This window comes from Cupressus sempervirens, chromosome 6, assembly GCF_028749045.1.
Source record: "Cupressus sempervirens isolate cs-2001-9-10 chromosome 6, ASM2874904v1, whole genome shotgun sequence".
NCBI lineage: Eukaryota > Viridiplantae > Streptophyta > Pinopsida > Cupressales > Cupressaceae > Cupressus > Cupressus sempervirens.
Genome location: NC_143123.1, coordinates 315,014,256 through 315,035,451, shown reverse-complemented (window position 1 = coordinate 315,035,451; position 21,196 = coordinate 315,014,256). Strand labels below are relative to the sequence as shown.

Genomic DNA, 21,196 nt, shown 5'->3' with positions numbered 1-21,196 from the left:
AGTATAAGGAGCGCAATGCCTTTTTGATTGCTAAGTGAAATATTTTCCAGTCGAGAAAGTGTTGTTAAGCTTTTTGATTTTCGGATTCTTAGTACATTACTTATACAGGATATATGTATATTTATTTTATAAGGTCAAGCAATAAAAGCTGTAATGATAATAGAATTACCATTAATTTTCTATTTTTTCAATACTTGAAGTCTTGAAAGGGTCAGCCATATTTGAGGATGGAAACCTTCAAAAATGTGTGGGTTGGATGAGAAGCCAACTCCACCTTGAGAGAGGAATCTATCCATTGTTTCTCATTGGGCATATTGTTGCAGATTTGAGTTGGAACAGCAAGGAGAAGCTTTATTTATTGCAGGTTTTTATATTCCATTGACAGCTAGGGTTTTCATTGTTGATAGACATCTTTGTCACCAACTTGGCATCATTTTGAATAATTTTATGTTGCTAATATATATGTCAAGCTGCACAATTCAAACCCGAAAAGGAATGCATATAACAAAGGATGAAAAACAAATGAATCTGTCATCACATATAGTGGTCTATAAACATTGCCAAAACTAATATAAGCACTGAAGATGACAATAATGCTGGCACCATATGTATTCCCTTGCATATTTCTCATTGACGTTGACATGGCAGAGTTAACATTTATGAAACATGGAGATCACGTTGAAAGAACAATGGGTTATAAACTTGTTAAAACCAACACAACCACGTGGGAAGGGCATTGAAAGACAAAAGACTTGGAACTATGATAAAATGGAAATCAGTTTGAATGGTTATAAAGAAAGAGTAATTACAGCGCATGGAGAATAAAGTTATGTATTAAATTTGGAACACAATTCCAAAATAGGTACAATATTACATGGCTCATAGTTTAATTTAAATTACCAAGGAAACCATATATGGACATTGACGTGGAGTTGTGATTGATCTTCTAGAGGTATGTTTGTATTGTTTCGTATTCATTATTGAAATTTTAATATAATTATAATATGTTAAAAAAATTAAAGATAAGGTTAATAAATATTTTATTCATGATGAAAAATGTATGCATGGAATATATATAATGATTAACATGATTTTTTCAAATAAGAGATTACCATATTAATGATTATATGAGTAATAATGTTTTGTGTAACATATTTAAACTAATGTTGTGTCTAAATTGAAAGATAAAGGATAAGTAAATTGGATAAAAATCCCTTTTGGGTCTTAAAAGGAGACATTATTCAAAATATTTGTGCTTCAATTCATGATGGATAGGGAGTGTGCCTAGGGTGAGGAGTAAATTGGTCGCGTTGGGGCAATAGAATCCCAATATGGATAAAGATCTGAGGGAGCCCCAAGCTAAGCGTGTCCAAACTCGAGAAGCAGTAAACCTACAATCCACATCAAAATTAAGCTTGTACGTAGTAGGTAGGGAGTGTGCACAAGGGGGGAGTAAATCGGTCACGTTGAGACGAGAGAGTCCCAATATGGATAAAGATCTAAAGGAGTCTCAAGCTGAGCCTGTCCAACCTCAAGAAGCAGTAAATCTACCATCCACATAAAAAATAAACATGTTCCTAGTGGGTAGGGAGTGTGCACAAGGGGAGGAGTAAATTTGATCACGTTGAGGCAAGAGAATCCTAATATGGATTAAAATCTGAGGGAGCTCCAAGCTGAGCGTGTCCAAACTCGAGCAGCAGTAAATCTACCATCCACTATGGAATTATACACCCTACTATAGTACTAGCTATAGAAAAGTTGTTAAAAATATGTATCTTCAAGAACTTTTGATTTTGAGACAAGGCAAAGGAGCACGACATTCATGATCAAAGTGGTAAAACAATTCCTTAACTTTTCTTATTTCAAATTGTAAGTAAGATTCTAACATGTATACTATGTGTCTACATCGTGTCTTCATGCATTACTATGTTTGCTTCGTGTCTTCTTTGTGTCTTCTTGCATTCATGTGTCTACCTCGTGTTTGCATTGTGTCTTCGTGCATTAATGAGTCTACTTTGTGTCTTCATTCAAAACTATCATATACTAACATGTTTACTTTGCAAGTATTTTAACTCATATGCAGGGAAAAGAATGAATTTGCGCTATGAACCACATCAATTGCTTGAGGGCAAGCAAATTTGAGAGGGGTGGACTTGTCATGTCCCCTAATTATGACAAGATGGGTCAAAAAGTAAATGCAATAAAATATTTATAATAATTATTTTAATAAATATATAAAAGATTGTATATAATTATTATTATTACATACTAAGTTATTGAAGTAAATAATAATATATAAATTGTATAAGTTCATTATAAATTATAAATATTATATAATATTGAAGAATAAATAATAACATATTATTGGAATGAGAAATAATCTAATAAGTAATAAATAAGGATATAATACCAATAATATATACTTATATATAAATTGATATATAACACAATACTTAATATTTATAAAGGGATAATATGTGTGTGTGTGTGTGTGTGTGTTAATGAGACTAATTAATAATCAATATAAATTATTAAATTATGAAGAGTCGTGACTGATGAGAAATAATCTATATTAGGAGGAAAGCCATTTAGGAAGATAGAGAAATATATATATGAGTAGAGTTTGTAAGGAGTTTGAGGAAAACAAATTAATGTTTCAAATAGGAACATTACAAAGCTAGGGTTTCAAAACCCTATTCTAATGATTTTTCTGCAATTTTGAAGTTGAAAACAATCTTTGATATACTTTCCAACTGGTGCAGATTGATTCAGGTTAATTTTGGACCATTGGAAGTGAAATCATATTTCTATAATTGCTGGATTATTTTCTTAAAAAAATTGACAAAAGGATTTGGCATATTTTGGAAGTGTTTGGCATTGTTCACTTAGAGTTTGGAGGTCAGCTTTGTATATCAGAATTGCAGGGGTCATTTGCTGCCTATACCAGTCAGCCTTCATGACCCCTTTTTGAAATAGGACTAAATAATAAAAAATGATAATTGAATTGAAAATATTTTTTAAAAAATTAAAATACTTAAATATTAGTTAAGTTAAACAAAAGGTCAATAGGCATAATTGAAAAGTTGTGGTTCCCCCAAATAAAAGGTATAAAATGGAGATATTGGAACTTCATTTAAGGGAAATGGAAAGGAGGAAGAAAGAGTGGAGCATAAGAATTAAGGAGGTATTGAGAGAAAGGAAAGCTAAGAAAATAAGAAACTGACTTTCGAAAGGTGAAGGGTTGTGACTCTTCGAAAGGGTTGTGATTATAATTTATAAAGGGTTTCGCCTATTTGATAGGCTTGTGACTCTTCAAAAGGGTAGTAATTATTAAGGGTTATGACTCTTCAAAAAAGGGATGACTGTGAAGGGTCACGACTCTTGCCAACAGGCACACATTATGAAGAGATGTGACCAGACCTCACACAGGAAGATATAAGGGAGCAGAAGGATCAAATGGAATGGAAAAAAAGAGTGGAGAAGATTTACAGCAGAAATATTAGGAGAGATCTAAAATAGGAATTGAGAAGAAAAGAAGAAAATAAGAAGAAGATATGCAAATCTTAAATGGGATGTGTACAGATTTGAAACGTAGTAAAAATAGATTCACATCATTGAATGCTGGAGATGAATTCTTTGTGCTATTTAAATCTCTAATGAGCATCAATGGATGTTGAATGGCATTTTATAAGTTCTGTAATTATTTATTATTCTCAATAAAATTTACAGGTTTGCTCAGGCTAGATTGTTTCCCTCTGTTTAAGGGGGTTTTCCCAGGATATATCCCTTACGGTGTTTGATACTTTGTTTCTGGTTCTTAGTTTTAACATGTGTGTGTGCACATATGCACTTGTCCCTTATTTGGTGATTGCGGGACCTAAATCAGGACTTACCTTGCTAATTGGTAAAGTAATATATCTTAAAATTTTACAATTCTTATTTAAATGGACTTACTCTTGTTATATCTCACAAAAAAAAAAATCAATAAGCTGGAAGAATTTAATGGTGGTGTGGTCAAATTCAGAAACAACTCACCTTGTATGGTAAAAGGTAAAGGTTCTATTTCTCTAAATGGAAAGAGCAATGGTGATGATGTTTATGATGTAGAAGGTTTGAAACATTATTTAAAGGCCTGATGGTGAAAGAAAATGAAGATTTTGATCTTACTGAAGCTATGAGAGAGCAATTTGGGCAATCCCAAAAAGGGGATACTACAAGTGCTATCAAAGCATGTTCCTGCCAACCTGAGGGACATTATAATGAGATAGTTGCCCCAAAAGATGAATTTGGTCTTGATTGAACATTCTTACCTCTTGAAGAGCAAGTGAACTATGTCTAAATATATTCATATATATGCTTTGTGTTTTCATGCATATGCCTTGTGTCCGGATATATCCATGTATCTATTGTATGTATACTCTATGTTTGCATATATCCATGTGTGTGCTTCATTATGCCCTAAGCAGGATGCCAACTCTGCCAACTCTCCCATGTGCTTAGACCACATCTAATAATTATTCTTCCCCATCCAACACCCTCGAAACTAGTTCCCTTGTCTGTCCCCAAGCAAGTTAAGTTCTTGCCTAATTTGTTGGGGATTGCTAGCAAAGCTCAAAATTTTGGGGACCTCAAACCTTAGGTGTGCTACAAAATTGTCAAAATGGATGCCAATGATTTCCCTCGTTTCGGCTTCTGCCTTCTAAACAGCCACCTACCATTCTGACATACCATCGAAAGATTGATTTAGCTTTCCTGTGGTACTGTCATGTGCTGTCCATCGAAACTCAAATTCAATAATCAATTCTTCTTCCAGCTCAGAAGCCCCCATTTGGAAAGAGTTGAACCCTTACTCTTCAATTCTGCAGTATTTTGGAAGTCTAACCTTGGACTGCTTCTCCTTTTCAAGTAACGGATACTAAAGAACAATACTGTCAGTACTAAATTCTGTCACCCAGCGCATTGATGTCCTTAAGCGCTCTGTGTACGAATTCAAAAGAGCGAATTAGACTAATATGATTTGCCGATGGCATTCTGTCATGGTAAAATTCCAAATCCTGATTATTAGTTGTTACATGGGCTATTATCTATGGGTGTCTTCTGAGTTATGCTCAACGTAACTGTGAACCCCATCGCTGGGATTTAAGTCGGTTACCATAAAATTACTGATGGCCCCTTTAAAGAGGATGTTAGAATCACAAGAAGTAGGAACTTGATTGTCTTGAAAAGACAGACAAGGTCTGGTATGCATAATAAAGTAAATATCACGTCAACATTATTTATGCAAATACAATACAACAGTCCAGTCGTACCTCTTGAGAAGAGGAACGTGATATCAGAAGCATTCGATTGAGGAAATTGATGTACATAGACTTCAACTTTGCATACGGTTGCGCTTTCCTGTAATGGGCATGGCATTGTATTTAAGACTATTGAAATTAAAATAATTTCACTAGAATTAAAAAAAATCATAATTATTAGCATGCCTACCTAAAGAGACCCAATTTGTATATTTCATTTGCTTCGCATAATTTCCTTTGGATTTCTAGATATGTTGCATATGCTTCATAGAACAAAGAGTGATTCGTACCAATGCCCTTTGTCTCCATTCTTGAAAATACTTCTTCGGGTTCCTCACAGCTATCTGCCTGTAACCATATACAATACAAAGCAACGTAAATAAATGAAGAAACGATAACCCAGAGATGATCAACAATGTTTCTGGAAATTCATACATAGAGGATCCAAAGTTTTAGGATCGCAATGTCACTCTTGTACTTCTCATCCTGAAAAAGCTTCGTGCAGCTTTCCAATAGATTCTTCTGAGCATTTTCGTCCGGTTCTTTTAAGCACCTGCAGCAAATGAAAATCGATGACCAGATCCATCAAGCAAACGTATATGCGTAAGGATTTATTAATCAAATGACCCATTCTACCTGGCCAACATAAGCAGAGGCTCGTCTCCCTCTGCCCGCATTTTCGTAACAAAAGAATTCTTCTTTCCCGAGCGGGCTCGGGTTTGGAATTGGAAATGCGCGGCTACTTCCCTGCCCCTTAGGCGACACCTGTTTGAATATATTTTTAGAACTCGGGTTTCTCAATGATTGCCGCGCATTGGTGAGCAGTCCCAGCTAGGTAGCAATTGTATGCTTGTACCTTGTGTATAATGGATGGGTGCTTCTAATTTGGGTAGGTGATATTCACTTAAAATCGTAACATGGGATATTATTGTCCAGAAAGTGTTTCTAAAATGTGTGGATAGTTGGTTAATTTACAACAAATTAAATGGGATTGTTCATAAGGTGTGTATAAAATTTGTGGATATGATATGATATGATATGATAGATTTTAATGACGTCCAGGAGATTAAAGTAGTCTATGGGACCCATGCAATCGCCCTCCCGAGTCAGGAGCCAAACTAGTCAGTTGCAAAGTTTTGGTTAACTTGTCTCTTCTTTTCTGAATTAAAAAATAAATGAATGAAGAGTGTTGTGTAAGTTGTTAAATTATGGGTGTAATTTTAGTAATAAAAAGAAAGAAAATGGAAAAAAGGAAAGGAAAGGGGGTTTTATAGTCCACGACATTATGCCATAGTTTTTGGGTTTACGTATGGTGACAGTGATATGGGATTACCTCGTAATCTTTTTCGAGAGGCGCTTGGCGCTACAAACGAGGCGTACATACCCTACCCCCCAATGGGATTTGAACTTGTGACCTCTCTTTCAAGGTAAGGAATTTTTATAGTGAATGATATTTAATCATATAATTTCTATAGAGTATTTTTTGTGGAAGGCATTTAATCGTATTATAAATAAATAAGATGTATAGATGTTGTCTTCTTTGAATTTTAAATTTGTAACTTCTATTTAAAGAGCATAAGTTTTACAATTGTACATTGTGTATAATAGATGCTTCTAAAAGTTGTAGTGAGTCAATTAATTAGGAAAAATATATATTTAAATAGCATAACATATGAGATCATTAATGCATAAGTGCTTCTAAAATTAATGGATGATCAATTAATTAAAAATTATAAGCTATGATACTTAATCAATAAGTCACCAAATAAATGATGTTTATAATCAAGACTCAATGAATAAATGATAGCTTTTGAATGACTCCATATCTACTTATATTTTTTATATGTTAGAATATTAAAATTTAATCTCTTGAGTATGATGTCTTTGAAATCCATAAAAAGTAAATAAATAATCTATACATAAAAATAGTTCCACTTTATACTTCTTTGCATCCCTTATCTTTTTTCTCTTTTATATATTGAGGTGATTAAGCTTGTGTATCAAGTGTCGCCAATTAAATTTACATCTATAATGTGCAGACTATGATTGCATCCAAGTTATCACGAGGAAGGAGCTCTACGCAGGGATTCACGTATTTATGTCTTTTTACTTGAAAATTGACAAGCAAAGTCATTCAAGCATGTAATCATGTGAGTCTATCCACATGGAGATGTGGACCAATAAGCAACCAACACGTTAACAAGGATGGTGGAATAGGTTGGTACATAGTATGATAGCTATAATTTTCAAAAATCTTCAAACGAATGGTAATGTTTTAATCAATGTTGAATTATCTTAAAATTGACATGTATACCCTTATTGATAATTTAGGTAGATGTGTTACCATTATTCTCATATGCTTCTTGAGATAAGAGATGTAAGGGATCAAAACATAAAAACAAAGTGATAATCAATGTGGACCTATTGAAAATAATTGATTAATTATGTATTGTCTTTGATGTTACACAAAATGTCATATCATTGCTAGTCATTGTATATTGAGCTGACTCGGGCGATGAAGACAATTTCTTGTATCTTTCAAGCATTCCAGAGTTTGTGTAGTTCAGAAGACAATGTCTACTGAGTTCACTTGGTCGTGAGAGGAAAGTTTGCAAAAGTTGAGTGTTAATCGAGCTCACTTGGTTAATGAAGAAAATATTGGATGGAACCAATGTTAACCAAGCTCACTTGGTTACCAAAGGAACTTTGTGAATATGCAGTGTTAACCGAGTTCACTCGGTTAACATAGGAAAATCATTTATGAGTTACTGTCTACCAAGCATGATCGACTAACGAAAGATTTTCTTGTTTTGGCATATTGAGTTCAATTGATTCAGTAGTTGGTTCTAACTGTCTAAGAAGATGAATATTAAGTATTATAAGTTGTATTCAAGTCGACTTGACAATGTCTCAGATATAAATATAAGGTTGAGTTGAGGATTGAATGTGTAGAAAGGAATAGAAGATTTGATGATGCTTAGAGGAAGCGAATTAAAAGGATAAGCAAAATATCCTTGTTGAGCTGCAAAGATACATTTGATTAGGAAGGATCAAGTGTACAAGCCAGAATTGAGATCTATAATCAAGAGTTTAGTTGCATCAAAAATCAGGTCATCTCATTGTTACTTTCAAACCATTGTAGCAGTGATCTAAGTCTCTTAACCAAGTTGGCTTAACAGCTATTTGTAGATCTTCTAACAAGGTGGCATTTCTAGATTGAAGTGTCTAAAGACCTCTAAAAGGCCACTCCTAATAGGGTGATTAAATCCTCTAACAAGATCACACCTAACAGTGTGTTTTATAACCTTTAATAGGGTTGGCTCCTAACAGGGCTCACTTCAGAAGAGTGAAAATCAGTAACTAGTTGTAATTGGTGGTTTTTCTCAAATTGGATTTCCATGCTAAATCTTGGTGTCACTTGTGTTCATGTTATTTCTTTTATGTGTATGCAACTGAGTTAATCTTAACGCTAATCACATAAAACATCTTATGATTTGCATTTGTTGAGTTACTATTATTATTTTAGTTATTGTTAAGTTACAGTATTTGTTAGAGTGAACTGAGTGCATGTGTGGTTGCCAAGTTACAGCAGAATACAATTTAATTAGAGTTTTGATTTGTATTGTCATTTAAGGGATCTAGGATTTATTTTTGTAGTAAATGATTCACCCCTCCCCTATCAATTACTTCTCTTATATTTCCAACAATTGGTAAAAAAAGGTTTCAAGGACCTAAGCTAAAGATCAGGATGTCTTACAGAAGGGAGATCCCAAAGCTGAATAAAGATAACTTCAAGGCATGGCAAGAAATCATGAGGCTACAATTGACAACCATTAGAGATACAGGGCTAAAGAATCTAGACGCCAAATATAAGGCTCTTGTTGGAACTATGATTGTTGAAGAAATTGAAGAGAAGAAGAGTCATAATATCATGATGATTGATGTTGCTTCATCTCTCAACTATGTCAAATTTGATGAGGTCAAAGATTGTGGAACTACTTATGAAATGTGGATCAAGCTAAAAGCCATCTATGGAGGAGATGATAATATAAGGAGAGCCAAGTTGAAAGTCTTAGAGGACAGTTTGACGAGATGAAAATGAGAGAGGATGGAAATATTGCATAATATGTTGATAGAATCAAAACCAGTGTCAGTGTTATCAAAGCCTCTAGATGAATAATTGATGATGTAATAGTGGTAAGAAAGGTACTCAAAACCCTTCTTCCTATCTATGCAATTAGAGTGTCTGCTATTCAAGAAATGAGATGTGTTCCAAATAATACTATAACTTTGGACACTCTAGTCATAAGATTGATAGCATTTAAACTAGATAACTGTGATAATTATATTCATGGTTTTAGAAATCTTGAGCCTACATTTGAAACCAAGGTATCACTCAAGAAGAAAGCTAAAAGATCTAAGAGCAAACAATCTGAAAGTGAAGAGGAAGATAGTTTTGACAATGATCTTGAAGCCATCGAAGCATTGCTTGCAAGAAGGTATCCCAAAGGCAAAGGAAAGTATAAATGTAAGATTCCTCTAACATGTTTCTCTTGTGAAGAAGTTGGACACATTGTTGCAAGGTGCCTAAATAGAGAACACAAAGATGAAAAGAAGCATAGCAAGTACAAAGGCAAGAAAGATTTTAAGAGCTTCAAGGACTACAAGGACAAAGCTAAGAATCTTGTTTTATGGCTAAAGATTCAGATAGTAGTGAAGATGATGAAATGGTTTATATTGTTGTAAAAGATGAATCTGATGATGAAGGAGATAAAATGACACTTATCTCTCACGTTAGCAAAAGTGATACATGGATCATTGATAGCGGTTGCTCACATCATATGATTGGTGATAAAACAAAATTTGAACACATGGAACATTATGATGGTGGCAGTCTGAGATTTGAAAATATTGAACCTTTTTATATAAAGGGAAAAGGTTGTATTTCACTAACCAATAAACTTAGATGTGACAGTGCTTATTGAGTTAAAGGATTAGAGCACAATATACTAAGTGTGGCACATTTGAATAACATTGGATTCAAGGTGGAATTCATGAATGGGAAGGCCAAACTGATGGATGGAAAAGGAAATCTAGTTGGGTCTGGCAAACAAACAAAAGGTAACCTATTCTACCTAGATCTCAGTGAAAGTTCATGTTTTATTGCTCAAGTAGAAGAAAGTCAGTTATGGAACAAAAGGTTGTGTCATGTGAACTTTTATAATCTTGTCAAGATAAGAAAAAATAGAAGATTAAGAGGTATTCCTAGTTTGAGGAAACCTAATATGGGTCTATGCAAAAATTGTCAAATTGGTAAGATGGGCAAGACAAGTTTTAAAAGCAAAGACCATCATTCAGAAGAAGTCTTGTAACTAGTACATATAAACTTACATGGACCTATTGGAATAGAGAGCCACAATGGAGATAAGTATTTTATTCTATTTGTTGATGATTATTCTAGAATGATGACTATAATATATCTAAAAGAAAAATTTGAGGCTTTTCAAAAGTTAAAGTGGTATCTAGCAAGAGTAGAGAAAGAAACTAGAAAGAAGTTTAAATGTTTGAGATCAGACAAAGGTGGTGAATTCATTTCCAATGAATTCAATGAATTTTGCATTGAAAAAGAAATAAGAGACAAGTATTAGTCCCTAGTACACCTCAGCAGAATCGTATAGCTAAAAGAAGGAACATATCCATCATGGATTGTGCAAGAACCTTAATGATAGAAAAGAGTGTTGCAAGATTAGAAGGTGTTAGAACTTTACTAGCATATGCAAAATATAGAGGATTTAAAGTTTATCAAATGGATGTAAAATTTGTATTCTTGAATGAAATTCTCGATGAGGAAGTCTACATAGAACAACCTAAAGGTTTTGTAGATCCTAGAAAAATATGGTCTACAAATCACACAAAGCATCGTATGATCTCAAACAAGCTCCCAGACCTTAATATGAAAGACTTCGTAACTACTTGATAAAGATTGGTTTTCAAAGAACAAGTGATAACAACAATCTGTATATCAAAGATGGACCAGACAGGAAGATTGTGTTAGCAAAAATATTTGTGGATGACACTTTATTTACAAGAAATGATGACTTATGCAAGAAATTTTTAGTAGAGATGAGTAAACAATTTGAGATGTCCATGTTCGGAGAGATAGAATTATTTGTTGGATTGTGGATCCAGTAGAAGAAAGATGACATATATATTACTCAATCCAAATATATCAAGGAGATACTAGAGAAGTTTGGAATGGAAGTTTAAAAACCTATTGGAACACCTATGTCTACTAAACATGAGCTTTCCAAAAATGATGATTCCAAAGAGGTAGATCAAACCACATACAAATCAATGATTGGAAAGTTGTATTATGTAGTGCACACAAGGCCTGATATTGCATTAGTAGCTGGTATGGTGGCAAGATTCTTAGCAAATCCCAAAGAAAATCACATGATGGCAATCAAGAGAATCATAAGATATATGAAAGGTACTAAAGACTATGGATTATGGTACAAAAAAAGAGGTGATTTGGATTTGAAATCATTCACAGATTTGATTGGGCGGGAAGCATTGATGACAGAAAGAGTACAAGTGGTGGAGTATTCTTTCTTGGTAAAAGACAAGTATCTTGGACAAGCAAGAAGTAGAATTGCATTTCTCAATCCATAGCAAATGCAAAGTGTCTGGCAGCAACAGTTAATTGTTCTAATGTTGTTTGGTTCAAGCAACTATTGGTAGGTATGAAGTTAGAGATCAAGGATCTAGTGGTAATCTTCTGTGATAACACAAGTGCAGTAATATATCAAAGAATCTTGTGATGCACACCAAAATCAAGCACATTGCTATAAAATATCATTTTTTGAGAGAATTAGTACAAGATAAAGAGGTAAGATTGGAATATGTGAATACTAAAGAGAAAATTGAAAATATATTCACTAATCCATTACCTAAGTATTCATTTTTGTATCTAAGAGGTAAGTTAGGGTTCATTCCCCTATCTAAAGCTCATTAAATACAATTTAATGATGCATCTACCAGAGCATGTTGAAAATTAGACAGTTGATGCAGTATTGATAAGGCACATTGCATATGAATCAACACATGAGGTACATTGATATTCACTAAATATTGCCTTTGGCATGAGATGTCAAAGAGGAGAAGTTTGTTGTCATATCTCATAGAAATTTTATACTTCAAAGATATCAGAAGATGTTAAAGACATAGTTTTGCTGACAGAGGGAGAAATTGAAGGCAGAGGGATTTCACACTGATAGAGGGAGCTCTCATGGATGAGAATTAGAATGAAACTAAGGATATGTTCCTTACTTTATTCTTGCTCTAAAAATTTCATTGCATTATGACATGTTGTGTTCCCATCAATTTCAATGAGGGAGATTGTTGAAAATAATTGATTAATTGTGTATTGTCTTTGATGTTACACAAAATGTCATATCATTGTCAGTCAGTGTATGTTAAGCTCACTTGGGTGATGAAGACAGTTTCTTGTGTCTGTTGAGCATTCCAAAGTTTGCACAGTCTAGAAGACAGTGTCTATCGAATTCACTCGATCATCAAAGGAAAGTTTGTAGAAGTTGAGTGTTAACCGATCTCACTTGGCTAATGAAGAAAATGTTGGATAGAACCAGTGTTAAATGAGCTTACTTGGTTACGAAAGGAACTTTGTGAATATGCAGTGTTAACCGAGTCCACTTGGTTAACCCAAGAAAATCATTTATGAGTTAGTGTCTATCGAGTAGGGTCGACTAATGAAAGATTTTCTTGTTTTGGCATGTTAAGTTCAATTGATTTAATTGTTGATTATAGCCGACTGAGAAGATGAATATTAAGTATTCTAAGTCGTATTCAAGATGACTTGACAATGTCTAAGATATAAATATAAGGTCAAGTTGATGATTGAATGTATGGAAGGGAATAGAAGATTTGATGATGCTTAGAGGAAGCGAATTAGAAGGACAAGCAAAATATCCTTGTTGAGCCGCAAAGATACATTTGATTAGGAAGGATCAAGTATACAAGCTAGAATTGAGATCCTAAATCATCAATTTAGTTACATAAGAAATCAGGTCATCTCATTGTTACTTTCTAACCACTATAGCAGTGATCTAAAATATTTTCTTGTTTTGGCATGTTAAGTTCAATTGATTTAATTGTTGATTATAGCCGACTGAGAAGATGAATATTAAGTATTCTAAGTCGTATTCAAGATGACTTGACAATGTCTAAGATATAAATATAAGGTCAAGTTGATGATTGAATGTATGGAAGGGAATAGAAGATTTGATGATGCTTAGAGGAAGCGAATTAGAAGGACAAGCAAAATATCCTTGTTGAGCCGCAAAGATACATTTGATTAGGAAGGATCAAGTATACAAGCTAGAATTGAGATCCTAAATCATCAATTTAGTTACATAAGAAATCAGGTCATCTCATTGTTACTTTCTAACCACTATAGCAGTGATCTAAATCTCTTAACTGAGTTGGCTTAACAACTATTTGTAAGTCCTCTAACAAGGTGGCATTTCTAGATTGAAATGTTTAAAGACCTCTAACAAGGCCACTCCTAATAGGGTGATTAAATCCTCTAACAGGGTCACACCTAACAATGTGTTTTGTAACCTTTAACAGGGTTGGCTCCTAACAGGGCTCACTTCAAAAGAGTGAAAATCAGTAACTAGTTGCAATTGGTGGTTTTTCCCAAATTGGATTTCCATGTTAAATCTTGGTGTCACTTGTGTTCATGTTATTTCTTTTATGTGTATGCAACTAATTTAATCTTAAGGATAATCATAGAAAACATCTTATGATTTGCATTTGTCGAGTTACTATTGTTAATTCAGTTATTACGGAGTTATAATATTTGCCAAAGTAAACTGAGTGCATGTGTGTTTGTCGAATTACATCAGAATATAGTTTAATCAGAGTTTTGATTTGTGTTGACATCTAAGGGATCTAGGATTTATTTTTGTAGTAATTGATTCACCCCTTCCCTCTCAGTTACTCCTCTTATATTTCCAATAGGAGCTACTTTTTTGCATATTTCAAGGCAAAGTTTGCATAAGCACTTGAAAAGGTGGGGTTTAAATAACGATATTCTTCAATAAACTTATTTGCATTAATGATTTCTATATTATACACTTTTAAATAAGATTTTTTTTTTTGGTAGTTTTATAGCATACATCATAACACAAATTAATCAAAATTATTTACAACTGTTTATTTCTAGTCATAGCTTATTTGTAGTTATGTGTTGGTAAGATTGAATTTTCATCAAGCTTATAAGAATTAGAAGGATTTGTGTTTCCTTCAAATGTGTAGGTTAAACCTATTAGATTCTTGTGAAAATTGACTTTGTCAAATCATCTATCATATATACCTTTGCATAGATATGTTGCAACTTTGAATTGTTAGTGGACACAAATATTGATCTTGTTGACATTAGACTCCAAGCATCACCCATTAGATTCATGTTCACAATACGAGGCCTATGATTGTGATTAAATTGACATGAGGTATAGAGCCTAGCTACTTTTTGGCATAAAATGATGATATAATTCATTTGTAGTTGATACATCAAGAAGGACTCCAATGTAGGTTGATGTGTAGTATATGATTTAGATACCATTTAACATGAACAATATTGAGTTGTGTTGCATTGAATGATATAACTTGATGTCTATGCTTTTGTGATGGTAGAAATGGGAATTTTCTTTTGTAATAAGATGAATTGTCCATAGCTTTTGGTATACTAAATTAAGACTTGTTGGTATGTTGAAAAACACAAATTGGAATAATCATTATTTATATATTCATACACAATTACATGTATTGGAAATTTACTAACATCAAGGAAACATTAGGAAAACAATTGTGATGAAGAGAAGGTATCTCTTTATTGCAATTTTACATTTAAATTTCATTTGAATTGTTTCTATAAAAATGTGTATAACATTTTGAGAGGAATATGGAAAGATTATACACCATAAGAGAGTGGTATAGATTATCCATTGTTGTTTTAGTCAAGAAGTGTGGAAAATCCCTCTAGAATATTGGAAGATCTCTTGGGTCCATACAAAGAACTGAACTAGTTGTTTTCAGAGTTGGAAGTGCCCTATGAATAATCTTGAAGTCAATATTCTTTGGAAGTTCTCTCTACCCCACTTGTGTTTGGGTATATGGAAAGAAAGGAATAATCAAATTTTCAGGATCAGGGAATTCCCATCTTAGGTGGTTGGTTACAAAATCATAAGGGCTATTAAGGAGATTTTTCTATCTCAAAATGGCGGTAAAGGGGTTTTGAATATTTTGGACCCTCTAATGAATACTATTGTAAAAAACAAGTTAAAAAGGGATGGTGTTGTCTGATGTCCCCTCCTACGAAGAGAGAGTCCTCTTCATGAATATGTAATTTTTTTCAAGAACGTGTAGATTTGATAGGAAAGTTTTGACGAGAGGAAAAAATTGTTGGATTTTGATAAGGTCGAGCTTAAGTACCTATAACAAAGAAAATATACATCAAAATTTTTTTATTTTTTATTTTTCCCTATCTATACATGTCATCTATAAGATATTTTCAAATTAGAACAAAAAAAGATGATTTGCATATACTTATTTGATGGGAACTACAACCCAGATTTTTTACAGTTTAATAAGGGACTTCAAAATAAAAGAAAATGAATAAATTCTTACTCAAAAAAAATATAAAAACTATAGCCATAAAATTCATCCAGTTCTACACATCTCATTAGTTTACGCATCTTCAAATTCTAAACACAAATACCTTTTTTTTGTTATTAATGTTGAACTGTCACAATATCTCGTTTCTTTATAAAAGGTGACATAGGTTTGTGCTTTTACCCCTATACAAGTTTCTTCTCAATTTTTTAAAAGATTTGTAGGAAGATTGTTAAGTTTTTTTTGTTGTCTCTCCTTGTATTGTGAATATATATTAATGTTTATACATAATGAATGTGATTCCAATGAGTTCTTTGCAATTCTATTATTCCTCTTTGCTATTATTTAATATTATATTTTGACATTAGATCTGGCTCTAAGGTTTCTATTGTAATGACATAAGCTAGCAAATAAATTATCTTCTTGAGTTGTAAAGATCGTTGAGATAATGATGAAAGAATTTCAAGAGAAAAGATTATTGAGGGTACTAGCGCAAGAGGAAGTAATACACTAAAAGCATGAAATGCATCTCTAAAGTGTTACATAGAAGAGTAGTTGGTCTATAGATTGCCAAAAAGATTAGTAGATGGATTTTGGGAAGCGTGTGTGTTGTATGTGTTGCAATAGATCCTTCAAAGGTTTGGGCCATTAGAGATGAGAAGAGGTAAAAAAAAATGATTGTAAATTAAAGAAAGATATTAATTAAATATTTATTTTTATGTAATTATTGTTTAGAAAAATAATTGGAGAATGTTGAAAGAATATCAATTAAATAATTAATTATAATGATTCAATTATCGGGTTTGGAGATAAATGAGTATTCTTGATTTTTTTCTAACAAGTGTATTGCACTCAAGTTATATTACTACAAAACTATAATTGTAGAGTATCTCAGAATTAGTCTAAATATTATATGAATATTATATTTCTAAAAAAATATATTACATGTCACAACGTGGAAAATATATGGATCTTATGTTCCATTAATATATGTAGTCCACCCCATTACCACTTGGACATCTAGATTTATTTCTTCGCATCGCTTGATAATGTTTTGGTAAAATTTATGATGCTCACTCTTGAAGGGAGAACATTGATGGGAACATGTGCAACTACAAAAACTTATTCAAATCCTTGTGTCCTCATTATTTTCATTCTATTTTCATCAAGTTCCTCCACAAGATCAACATGGCCAACTTTGAAAGGTTTTTTTCATTTGTCCTCTTTTTTTCTAGATGTATCCATTGGCTATTTTCCAATTAAACACATGTATCATGCCATATTTTAGAATACTTTCAAATTTACTTTTGGTCAATATCATTGTGAATACAACAATCCAATAAAAGTCATAAATAAAAAGCCTCCTTAGAGAATCAGTAAGAAACCATTTCTACCTCTAAAAATGTCATTATTCCAAAATTTTCATAAAAGCCAAAAAAATTCACAAAAAAATAGACAAAAAACTATTAGTGTATTTCTTAATCACAAAAACACAACAATTTAAGATTTCTTAGGTTTTAATATTTCCATTAATAGTGATGTCAAATGAGTTCCAAACCTCAGCATCTATAACATGTATGTATGATTGTGTTTGAGAGACTATAGATAAGAGAAATGTCAAAGCTGCCCATGGAAGTATGTAAATAAATCTTAAGAAGTAATATATTCCACCCACACACGCGCACGCTCGCACACACATACACACACACATATACAACCTGGCCCAAAGACTACTAAGTGTATTATGCCAGGAGACTAGTGAAAGTGTTAGAGAGAGCTTAAATAAGGGAGAATAAATAGTTTTAGATTTCATATTAGGAAACATGAATCCATTAGGAAAATAGAAAAGGTTAAAGTGGTCACTTGAGCTCCTACAATGTTTGGGGAGGGATAAGGCTAAGGATATTTCCCTGAGCATGAAGAAAGTCATCTATTATGTTCGATAGTGTCAAATTTATCACAAATATCAATCTAATAAATCAATTTCCCTTCAACAACGACATTACAAAAATATCTAATACTCTTCCTCTTTCATTTCTAACACAACACCCTTGTGATAGGGTTAGCATATTTTTCTTTGGATATCTTACATGCTTAGACCCTATTGGCTCCATCGAGAAAAGTCCAACAAGTAAATTGTATAGTGGGAGGCCTTTCCATTTGGAGTCTTGTTTGGGGATAAACCTAGTAATGTTATTTGTGATTTAAAAATTTCATGGTTTATTGCCTTACAAGGCCGTAAAGATCCATTTGGTTGCTAAAGACATACCTTAACCTCTAAGATATTTAAGACCAAGACCCCTCTATATTTACTCATGGCACACAATGACCACCTAACAACATGCTTTTTCATGTTTCATTTATAGTCTAATCACAATAAATCCCTAATTTAATTTTGGATGTAATTGAGCTAATAAATATTAAATACCCATATAGAAGTATAGTAAACATTATCAAAAGATAATATAATTTGACATACCTATGGTCTTCTAGTTAGGGACAAAAAATAACTCTATTGTTCCATTTTTCCAAATTCTTGTTAACATTTAACTTTACACAAACATGCATCTCTTTGAGATTGGGGTTGAAAATAGATAATATGTCAATGCATCACACCTATTACTCTAGGTCACCCCAAACCACCAAGTATTTATCAAACCATTAAGGTTGAATAGGTTCCTAATTAAGCATAACACATCTGGGTAGAGATATATTTCTACTTGGGACTTCATAAAAAAGGCCTAATCCATCCATCAACTGAGCAATGTTGTGTTCATCTAAGTTAACTATAATTGTTTTGTCATTTAAAAATTGCACATCTATTAGGTCTTCTCCATTAGGTAGCAAAGTGCACTATACTCTAGGATATAGAGGTTATTTCTCAAAAGATAGAATATGGAATTTGTTATAGTAACAAAAGTCATTGGGGAAAGCAAATCCCTATCTAATTGACTTGGAATTATTATTATTTTAGATCTTGTACCATTCACCTCCACACATGCCCTAAATTTTTGCATTAGAGTGTCAACCATGTTGCACCACTATTTATGAAACCCAAATCCTTCAAGTATCTTAGAAATATAAATCCACTCAATTCTATTGTAGGACTTTTCAAAATCAATGAACAACACACAAACCTCTTTATCAACAACACATAAGCCTCTTTCTTAGCCTCTTTAGCCTACTACATAGTCTCCCAATAGGTTGAAAGGTTCTCAAGTATGTAACTACTTTTCACAAATGCAGTTTGAGTAGTTCACCGTCTTTGGAACTTTTCCAAGTTTCTGTATGAGAAACTTGGGAGGGTGAAAGACCTCCACTTATTAATAAGAGTTATGCACCCCTCATTAGGAAAAAAATTGGTAAGTCCATTTTTTATGTCCTTTCCAAAGGAATCATTTTCAAAAGCTTCAATATAAATCAATAGTAAGTCATGCTCAATCCTTTATAGATGTTCCTTTTAAAATTAAATTGGGATATTATTCAATCCTAGGGACTTATCATTGCCTAAGGATTTCAGTTCCTCAATTATATATGTACATCTTAAATTGGACACACTTTGATTTAAGACCTTTAGTTCCTCTTTAGTTTGTTTTGCATTTCATGTTGACATCTTTAGCACACACCTCATGTCTTTTCTCTTCTTTCTCTTAGGTGAAACTAAGGTAGGACCTAACTGATCCTCCTTGATTTCCCTCAATCATTGAATGAGGACCTAATATGTGAGTATCATCTCTTCATAGGACCCCAAAACCCTAGATTGAATGTTTGGCTAATAGTATGAGACACATATTCCATCATTGAACCTCTAGTAGTCTAGAATTTGGACAAGAAGACCCTTAAGGTCAACCTTTTATACTAGGTTGACCTACTCCTAGTGCTTCCAATGTTTTTTGGCTTGTATTTGTTTAACACTCTTGTTATTTATATAGAGGTTATTTCTCAAAAGATAGAACATGGAATTTGTTATAGTAACAAAAGTCATTAGGGAAAGCAAGGATCCCTATCTAATTGACTTGGAATTATTATTATTATAGATCTTGCACCATTCACCTCCACACATGTCCTAAATTTTTGCATAATAGTGTCAACTACGTTGCAACACTATATATGAAACCCAAATCCTTCAAGTATCTTTGAAATATAAATCCACTCAATTCTATTGTAGGACTTTTCAAAATCAATCAAGAACACACAAACCTCTTTATCAACAACACATAAGCCTCTTTCTTAGCCTCTTTAGCCTACTGCATAATCTCCCAATAGGTTGAAATGTTCTCAAGTATGTAACTACTTTTCAAAAATGCAGTTTGAGTAGTTCACCATCTTTGGAACTTTTCCAAGTTTCTGTACGAGACACTTGGGAGGGTGAAAGACCTCCACTTATTAATAAGATTTATGCCCCCCTCATTAGGAACAAATTTAGTAAGTCCATTTTATATGTCCTTTCCAAAGGAATCATTTTCAAAAGCTTCAATATAAATCAATAGTAAGTCATGCTCAATCCTTTATAGATGTTCCTTTTAAAATTCCATTGGGATGTTATTCAATCCTAGGGACTTATCATTGCCTGAGGATTTCAGTTCCTCAATTATATATGTACCATCTTAAATTGGACACACTTTGATTTAAAACCTTTAGCTCCTCTTTAGTTTGTTTTGTGTTTCATGTTGACATCTTTAGCACACACCTCACGTCTTTTCTCTTCTTTCTCTTAGGTGAAACTAAGGTAGGACCTAACCGACCCTCCTTGATTTGCCTCAATCATTGAATTAGGACCTAATATGTGAGTATCATCTCTTCATAGGACCCCAAAACCCTAGATTGAATGTTTGGATAACAATACGAGACACATATTCCATCATTGAACCTCTACTAGTTTAGAATCTAGAAAAGAAGACCTTGAAGGTCAGTTTTGTACTAGTTTGACCTTGTTAGACTTGGTCCTAGTGCTTCCAATGATTTTGGGCTTGTATATGTTTAACACTCTTGTTATAATCCTGCTTGTGCAGTTGGCCTCAGTAGTATAATTTCATGATTATTATAAAAGTCCACTATAAATGGCATCCAATCCCTCATTTGCACATAACATGACATGCCATGGTATAAGAAGAGCGAGGAGAAAGAAAGAGTGGACACCCCAATCTAACTTAGAGCAATTGCAAGTTGGAAACAAAGGTTAGTTTATACTCTTCATTGCAAGT

The 21,196-nt window shown here is 33.1% G+C and overlaps 1 protein-coding gene across 1 annotated transcript in view; it reads right to left on the bottom strand.

The window, feature by feature from the left end:
- Nucleotides 1-6,165, bottom strand: part of LOC149552454 (protein kinase and Mad3-BUB1-I domain-containing protein) — a 110,459-nt gene extending 104,294 nt beyond the window's left edge. Inside the window, exons 1-4 of the mRNA XM_089788014.1 lie at nucleotides 5,934-6,165; nucleotides 5,733-5,850; nucleotides 5,488-5,645; nucleotides 5,310-5,397 (exon numbers count right to left, since the gene is read on the bottom strand). Coding sequence (XP_089644140.1) covers nucleotides 5,310-5,397; nucleotides 5,488-5,645; nucleotides 5,733-5,850; nucleotides 5,934-5,974 — 405 coding nt within the window. The 5' untranslated portion in view covers nucleotides 5,975-6,165. The remainder of the gene's footprint in view (nucleotides 1-5,309; nucleotides 5,398-5,487; nucleotides 5,646-5,732; nucleotides 5,851-5,933) is intronic.
- Between the last annotated feature and the right edge of the window lie 15,031 nt (nucleotides 6,166-21,196).